Source organism: Otolemur garnettii, unplaced genomic scaffold, assembly GCF_000181295.1.
Source record: "Otolemur garnettii isolate 467f Iridium unplaced genomic scaffold, OtoGar3 scaffold00034, whole genome shotgun sequence".
NCBI lineage: Eukaryota > Metazoa > Chordata > Mammalia > Primates > Galagidae > Otolemur > Otolemur garnettii.
Window position 1 is genome coordinate 9,770,567 of NW_003852429.1, and position 9,093 is coordinate 9,779,659.

The 9,093-nt window shown below is 44.4% G+C and overlaps 1 protein-coding gene across 3 annotated transcripts in view; it reads right to left on the reverse strand.

The window, feature by feature from the left end:
- The window catches only part of TMTC4 (transmembrane and tetratricopeptide repeat containing 4), a 62,901-nt gene that overhangs the window by 23,042 nt on the left and 30,766 nt on the right, over window positions 1-9,093 (reverse strand). For all 3 annotated transcript variants that reach the window (XM_003789604.3, XM_023513103.1, XM_023513102.1), the window contains 5 exons: window positions 5,319-5,411; window positions 4,924-5,088; window positions 3,935-4,137; window positions 2,423-2,594; window positions 2,202-2,333 (listed from right to left, as the gene is read on the reverse strand). In XM_003789604.3, coding sequence (XP_003789652.1) covers window positions 2,202-2,333; window positions 2,423-2,594; window positions 3,935-4,137; window positions 4,924-5,088; window positions 5,319-5,411 — 765 coding nt within the window. The remainder of the gene's footprint in view (window positions 1-2,201; window positions 2,334-2,422; window positions 2,595-3,934; window positions 4,138-4,923; window positions 5,089-5,318; window positions 5,412-9,093) is intronic.

Genomic DNA, 9,093 nt, shown 5'->3' on the forward strand with positions numbered 1-9,093 from the left:
AGAGACACACACAACACAGACACACACAGAGACACACACCACACAGACACACAGAGAAACACACAGAGAGAGACACACACACAGAGACACACACAGATGCACAGACACACACAGACACACACACAGACACAGACACACACCCTCCCAGTGACTGTGTGTCTTCCCACACGTGCATGCCCTGTGTTTGGGGCTATAATGTGTGAAAACCACTTTTTTGGTGCAGACTTTTGGGCTCAGATGTCATTTATGTCCCCCCGCCTTCATTTACTAGAGTAACGGTGCACACCACCACACCAGGTCTCTGTCTAGCCACCTAAACTACTACACAATGTCAGCTTAATCTTTCTATGTCTCAGTTTCTCCCTCGTGGAAAAATAAAGAAAATGATGCCCCTTTCCCCTAAAACCTTAGTGAGAAGATAATGGAGATTAATGATAGAGCCTCTGTAAAGAAATCTGAGTTCCTCGTGGTAAGTACCTATAAAAACGGAAGGGGTAATCACTGCTATTCAAACAATAAAGTAAAAATAAAGCAAATCTAGTAACATTTATGAAATTAAATCATAGGTAATTTATTTTTGGTAGCATAACATAAACTGGTAAGTCAGAAAATCAAATGAAAAGCTCAAGATAACTTACTCTTACTATTGAAGTCTCTTAGTTGTAAAATATGACCAAGATGTTTTAAGCCAAGGAAAAAACAGTCAGCACCTTTTATAGTATACCATTCATTACTTCAGGGTCACAGTAAAACCTCTACTATTCCTTAGTTTTATTTACATAATTTTGCCTGAAATTGCTGCTTTCCCTTAAATACAGAATGCATAAATGAGACAGAATCCAAGAACCACTCCATGCCCCTGCCCTGGAAGATGACATTTAAGCAGCATCCTAGGCAGCTCCACTTCTGATGATCCAAGAAAGAATAAATCATTATTTAATGATAATAATCTATACTGACAGCAAATTCTTCTAACCTCACTCCTAGGCCCGGCCATCTTGAGCAAACAGCACTCCCCCTTCCTATCACTTAAGAAAAACCTAAACTAAATGAGGCCACAAAAACTAACGTTTTGTGAGCACCTACTACGTGCTAAGCACTGTGAGGGCCTTTTCAGTTCAACATTAACAGCAAATCCAACAGATGAGGACTATTCCCTTCTCATAGGAGAGGGCACTGAAACTTTACCAAAGTTTAGTTTCACCCAAAGCAGCACAGCTGGTTGAATAAAGAGCTTGGATTCATCAAGGATATAAGTGAAAGAAATTCTACCAGACTGCTCCAACAGAACCCACTGCCAATTTTAAAGTGGAGTGCTGTGCCACTTAACAATGACAGGGACACGTGCTGAGAAATGTGTCCTCGGGTGATTCTGTCTTTGTGTGAACGTCAGCGTGTACTCACACTAACCTACCCACTGCACACCAGGGCTGGATGGACAGCCCGTGCTCCTGAGCAACAGACCTGTCAAAGTGTGTGACTGTAAGGAACGCTGCAGGCAACCATGACACGGTGTCTGTGTCTCTAAAGACATCTAGACACAGAAAAATACAGTAAAAACATGGCATTATAATCTTACACACCACTGTTGCACATAGTCTGCCAGTGTCTGAAACACTGTTACGCGAGGCATAATCTCCTTTCGTAATCTGAGGAAAGGAATCAGAACTCGACGGCACGATAAAGACAGCTGTACCTACTACTGTACAGACACAGCATAATTCAAATTCCTGAACCAAATTACTGCCCATTCGTAGGTATCACCACCTTCCACGCACAGCTTAGAGAAAGGTAGTTAATGCTACTGCCAGAAGATGCGTTTGGAAAAGGGGACTCAAATATTAGAATTATGCCTTGCCCAAACCCAGCCTGGAAAAAGGACATCACCCCTGCCCACCCCCACCACCACTTAGAAGGGTGAGATTAGGCCACTTGGAAGATGAGTAGGACCTCGGTTAAGTAATCCGCTTCACTGATACATCCGCTTTTAACGATTTCCTTTAAATTATTTTGGCTAAGTAGAATTTTAATAAATCTTAGCAAAACCATAAAAAAAAAAAAAACCCACAACAAAGACAAACTCAAACATTTGGCCATGATCTCCTACTAGATCCTGTATGATGTAGACATCTTTACTCAGTTGAGAACTCCAGGCATTTTTTAGTGAAGTCTTTGAAAAAGGAACCTGGCAGCTATGGTACCTTAGCATTGAGGGGACACACAGACAGGGCACTTCTGAAGAGCTGTTCTTCACTCCGCCACTGGCCACTGCGAATCACACACCTCAGCGTGTTGACGAATAAAGTCCCCAGCACGATGGCAGCAATTAGTTTCTTAAGAATAGAGAGACACGGTACATATCATTAGTGAGATGCGTCCCACCGTTCCTGTTCTCCGTGGTGCCACCACTCTCAGCTGATACCTTTCTCTTAGTGTGTTTGCTCAGGGCTGCAAGCCCGAAGGTCAGCAGCATGCAGTACCCGGCGCTGGGGAGGTACAGGACTCGCTCTGCCACCACGAAGCCCACTCGGAAGAACAGGTTGCTTGCAGGGAGAAATGGGATCACAAGAAATCCCAGGCCCAGGGTAAGGATCCTGGAAAAGTTAAAGTGCTGAAATAAATGGCTATTTTCAAATTTCTTAAGAAAAGTTTCCTATGCAGCATTAATAATAAAGAATTTTCTTTTTCACGCCACCAAGTGAGAAAAAGGTACCACTGTCCGCAAAAAAACAAACAAGCAAACGAAATGTCCGCAGTAGAGTGGGGTTAGCCTGGAAGTGTGGAGATAAGATGCAAGAATATTCCTCAGGTGCTTATAATCCAGCCTGAGGCTTAAACCTGTGTGTCATACAACTACGAATAGAGTTAGAATGACTATATTTGTGAGTCCTTACCCGTTCATCTACTCCTAACTATATCTCAACCCATTTAGATATTGAAGAGTTCAGTGGATACTTGCCTCAATTAGATTTTCATGGAAAAACTACTCAATGTGGTTCTCATGGAAAAAAAATTTCCCTCTATACTTAATAAGAATAGCCCGTAAGTAGTTTAAATCTTACACAAACTCAAATAAAGTGGCATCGTTTTTGTTTGCTCCATCTCCACAAACTTCAGTCACGCAGGAAAAAAGCTGACCACTAAAACACTTCTAGAACTAGCCGATCGTTTCTAAGGCGCTACAAGAATCAAGAGAGTGAATTCAGAAGAAGCTCAGTCCCATTAGGGCCCCTTCCTGGACCCTGTGCCTACAGTAGTGAAAAATAAACATCCTATTTCACATGTGTAAATGAACAGGGAATAAAGTCTGTTGCTCTTTACAATTACCAACCAATTGAAGACACAGGTAAACTTAAAATTTAATTTATTTTGAGAAATTACTAATCTAATTCTATAAACACTTACACTTAAAGGAAATCATCTTAAACAGTTTTCTTTTTCACGAAACACATTTGTTTTTCCCAATTATTTTCTCAATAACTTTTTTTTTTTTTCTGTCTAGAAAGAATAGTCTCTTTGGGACACCAGCTTATTCTGTACCCAACAACAACAGAAGGAATCACCACCGCATTCACCAGGGTTTTTTGAAGGAGAATTGTGGAATAATGGGCACCGCACACATCAATTACACTCTCTGTTCTGACCATAAATTACTCTTTACCACCTACAGCGAAAAGGATCTTAAAATGCTCCTTCCCAGGGGGCGGGGAGGATAAAGCACTCATCCATACGCCCTCTTCCAACCTCGCTCCCGGCTGCTGGGAGCCGGGGATGAATTCCGAGTGCATGGAACCCATCCTGGCCATAAATAGGCATTCCAAACGAATGTCCTCAGACATTACCTCCACGAAATCATTAAAAGCATCAGTGCTGGATGTGCAAAATGCTTCTGACTCAAGCCGTGTGGAGTTAAAAATTCAGCGCTGCCGCTTACCTTCTCTTGTGGCCGTCCTCGGAGCACAGGGCCTGGCATATTAGGCCAATTAGGCAGAGCCAGAGTGCTGCGGGTGCAATTACCCTGCAGTCGCTGACGGACTTAATGAGGGGGATGCAGCCCATTGACCAATCAAAACACAGCCACCAGGGACACAGCAGCAGCCAGGCATTCAGTGAATAGTAGTAATTATAGTTTATGGCCTGTCAGTCAAAGGAAAACAAACATTTATTTGATATGGAACTTAAAAATCATACATATACACGTATATCTCCTAACTTCATTTTTGAGGCATTCACACGCTCCTATTCAAGGAAAGAGGTTGTATAAAACAGAATGCTGCCCATTTGTATATAGGACATGTAGTCCGTAACTTATTAAATGCATTCATATTCTAATACACAAGGATACAGCAAAGCCATTAGACTAGACAGTGTATTTGTTATATTTCTGGCCAAACTATGACCCACTTTTTTCGTGCTGCTTGAAGGAAATCTGAGGCCCAGGGGTCACCTGTGTGGCTAACAACATAAGAAAAGGGTTCCACGGTTCTCCTCTTGATTTTTGGTCTCTGTGAAATGCACAGCTAAGAATTTGTGGCTTGACACCCTTGCCTCGAAAAAAAAAAAGTAACTGGAAAAGAATAGAGGGTCTTGACACCGTTAGATTTCTAACTGTTCAATTTGGTCTCGACACAGCCACAGGGTTAGGAAGCGCGTTAACAAGACCAGCAAGAACCTGATGTTAGGAGGGAACACCGGGCTTTGCTCCTTGTTAGAGAGGAAACACAAGGCGCTTACATACACCCTCATAAAGCCCGTTTTCATCCTAGAATATCCTTGGCGATAGAAAACAAACCTGAGGTGCCCCATTTACAAGGGATTTTGTGGGTATGGTAAGGGGTGAGATGAACAGGAGGGACGAGGGACTTGGGAATCTCGTGGGTGGGATGAGAGAACAATCCAGAGGGGAACAGGCTCGGAACTCACCCTCACCCACACGCTGTCGGCAAAGGAGGCCGGGTTGTCCACCTCGGTGAAGGCTGGCGGGCCCGTGCCCATGATTTTCCAGCGCATGTACAGCATCCCGGCCCCTCCCGAGGTGAGGAGGGCCATTCTGAAGAGCAGGCCCCCATTCCTGAGCACGCCAGCATTCTGCAAGGAGACCCCAAAGCCACTGATGGTGCAGATATTCAAATAAGGGTGTGGCCAAGCCAGGTACCAATGTGCGGCAGTTCCGCCTGAGCTGCCTTGACACTGTGCTTTAAGCACACGGATATTTTAGAATTTAAAAATCACAAGAAGTACTTTGAAAATGGCATTTTAAAATCAGCTGGTACTTGACATTTTCCATGTCTGGGCTGGAGACAAGAGTAAATACTCACCTCTAATGACTTGCCCTTATGTAGCATCTTCTGGGCAATTTCTAGAACGTTGAATTTGCCAATCACCAAGATGTCAAATATGGCGTTCACACCCTGAGCAAGCAAACCCAGACAGTCAAGGATGGGAGAGCCTGACGCTGATTAAGCAGCAATTATACTCTACGTTTTTTTTTTTACTGAATTAGACAAGGAATGCAATGGGCTAGATAATCACAGAAGACCTCTTCAGTTCTTTAAAAAAACCCCTAAAACCTATGTTTCTCTTAACGTATCACATTCATTATCTAGGAGTAAGTTCCTGATAGTAATGATTCACATAGTCTGCAAATCAGTACTGTAAGGTTGTTAAGATTCAGGATTGCTAGAAATTTGGGGGTCCCAGGAAAAGTTCTTTGAGGTCCCTCCTCCCCACTTTTGAAACTATAAAAAGCAGTCCTTTTGTTCATATAATGGAGTGGTTTCCTGGGCAGTAATTATGCTGGAAGATGAAGGTACGGATCTACCTGGAAAACCCAGCCACACCAGTAAACCTCCAATGCTGACCGACGTCGGCACACTTAGTTTACGGAGGCACAGAAGACGCATGATAACCTCGGATGGAGCTCTGGAGATCTCTTGGGCAGAGGCCTAGCTGTCTAGTAGTTTTCTTTCCTCCTTCTTCTTTGTTTTTGAGACAGAGTCTCACTATGCCACCCTCCATAGAGTGCCATGGTGTCATAGCTCACAGCAACCTCAAACTCCTGGGCTCAAGCAATTCTCTTGTCTCAGCTTCCTGGGTAGCTGGGACTACAGGCACCCACCAAAACAGCCAAGTATTTTTAGAGATGAGACTTGCTCCTGCTCTGGCTGGTCTCAAACCTGTGAGCTCAGGCAATCTACCTTCCTCAACCTCCCAAGTGAGCCACTGAGCCTGACCTGTCTGGTAGTTTTCTACTGGACACACAGCTAGGCCACATCTCCCAGCCTCCCCTGCACCTGAGTGGGGTCACATGTCTGAATTCCAGCCTATGGCAAATGAAGTGGATGTGACATGCACCATCCGGGAGATTTGCTTGTAAAGCCTGGACCTGGTCCACCACTTGGTTTCCTCTTTCGCTGGCTGGGATGGAGATGCCCAGGGTGACTTTGGCAACTATGCACTGATAGCAGAGCCTCAGCCACGCTAGGCCAGTTGTGTGGGGACAGCCACCTCTATGGATTTGAAGCTCCGTCTATAACTGTTAGGTGAGCAACAAATAACTTCATTCAGCAGCTCCACCTACTCTAACAGTTTCCAACAGCATCATAATAGTTTCTTTCTTTTTTTTTTTTTTATGGTTTTTGGCCAGGGCTGGGTTTGAACCCACCACCTCCGGCATATGGGGCCGGCGCCCTACTCCTTGAGCCACTGGAGCCGCCCATCATAATAGTTTCTTTTTAGCACACATAGAAGGAGAGGTAAGAACTGGGTTCTATTCTCTACCCTACAATGGACTTTCTACAGATGTCCCTGCAGTGGGCGGTGCCATCTAGCAGAACTCCCTACCCAATCTGCATAAAGTGGTCTGAACGTGCTCAGTGCATATGTTTAAAGCTGTCCCTGAATGACCTGGGTCTTTAATATGATTTTCTTTGTGACAAAGAAGATCATAAATCATCAGAAGTCAGAGGTAATTGTGGTTTTCAGAGCAAGGATGACATCCCTACTTAACCCTCTCCTGTAAATGCTGGGGGCCACTAATTATCCAATACACGGGCCAGTGCTGGGTTAATCATTTCGAAGAATCCTGATTTTATTCACCCATGTGATACGTGATCTTAGTGGGTCACAGGAGACCATTTCTGCCTGGTTAGAAACCATTTTCTACCAGGCAAAACTTCCCTGCACAGTTTCAGCTGTCTGCTCACGCTGTTCTCTGCGAGCCACAGGACAGACACCAGGGGTGACAGAGCCAGTCCCGTGGTCATGAGGACTAAGCCAGACACAAGATCAGCACACCCTCTCCGTTCCCACTTAAATGCATCATCAAAACATCTGCATTTTAATCACATTTTTAAAAATAGCTTCGTTTTCCCATCACTTTTATTTATGTAAATTCAACCTAATTCTTTTGGCATCTGAAATGTGAATGTATATAGGGATCACCCAGGGAACCTTATGCAGAGATTCTGACTCAGCAAGCCAGAGTGGGGCTCCCTCATGGCGCTGAGGCTGCAGATCTCCAGGCCACACTTCTATGGGGTAAGGTTGAGGAGCAGTGAGCAGGCTGAGTTTTTGCTACTCCAGGGAATGCCTGGCAATGTCTGGAGACATTTTTGGTTGTCACAGCTGAGGGGGTGGCTACTGGGATGTCGCAGGCAGGGGCCAGGGACGCTATGAACATCCCACAGTGCACAGAACAGTCCCTTTTCCCCCAGGAGAGAACTGTCTATTCCACAGTGTCAGTAGTGCCAAGGGTGAAAAACACTGGTTTAGAGCAGACTTTTAAAAAGTAACTCATGAAACTCAAGTATCTTTCCACACTAACCCTTCCTATACCATCTCCTTGCCAGCATCATCTAACTAGATAAGAGCCTAGTGAAGCCATGAATCTTTGTCTTGACTTGTGTCAACTCCCAGCAGCTCTGACTGTTCTTCCTCTCCAGGATTCTCCTAAGTGGTTTCCCAAATCCCATGTCTTTGCTTTCCTTACCTCCTCACATGCCTAATTTCTAAATTTTCCTCTAATAATGTAGAGCAGAAAACTGGCTAGAATGGAGAAAAAGGAACATGGATTTTAATACCTTTGCCTTGCTGGGGCCCAACCCCAGCCTCTATCCTGATCACACTTAGCAGGTGTACCACGCCCCGCTACCCAGAGCCCGCCCCGCCCCCTCTGCATGGAGCCCGGTGCAGTCCTCTCTCAGAGAACTGGGTACATTGGCACCTGCTCAGCGCACTGGCAGCTGCTAGGTGGGCAGAGAACCCTTCACGACGGTGTTCCTTCCCAGGCTGATTCTCTCCAGGAAGACTTACAGGGATTTACTGTAGGGATGTGGGTTCACCCCCTACGAGTCCAAAAACAGACAGGCTAGTCCCTGGCCTCAGGGGACTTGAGCCTAGAAGGGAGCAGCAGACATAAATGACAAAATGGAGAGCAATCACCACAGTGAGTGTCACCACGGCAGGGAAGTGGAGACGAGAAGGTTCTGTGTGCGCACCTCTTGTCAAAACAATTCTTATCCTCCTTCAGCTTCCTCACAGAGTTTACCTTTCTATAATTGCATCTCTTTGTTCAACCTGAGATAAAAGCGTGTAGGTTTTGCTATTTTGTGGGGTCTTCATTTCCTCACGAGGGCTCCCATGTCATGTAAAACTTATATTAAATATACTTATATGCTTTTATCCTGTCAGCTTGTCTTACATCAGTTCATTTCTCAAGCCCAGCCAAAAAACAAAAAAAAATCCCTAGGAGGGCAGATGTAAATGTTGCCTCCCCTACAACATCTTGATTGGAGCAGGGGCCACACAGCAGTGGCTGAATTCAATACCTTTACACCTAGAGCATTTTTTTTTTTTTGTATATAAATTGTACCTCAATAAACTAATAGTTAAAAAAAAAACTGTTGACAAGTTTGGTTTTAAATATTGAAATAGAATTTCAAAAATGAACTAGATTGAGTTTCTTCCTCTGAAGCTGGACAACTGAGCCCAGGCGAGTTTTTACTTTTCCTTAGCAAAATGGACTCTAAAACACATTTGAATACGACCAAGATACTATAATGCATACGCTATGTTATATACACAGAGATTTCT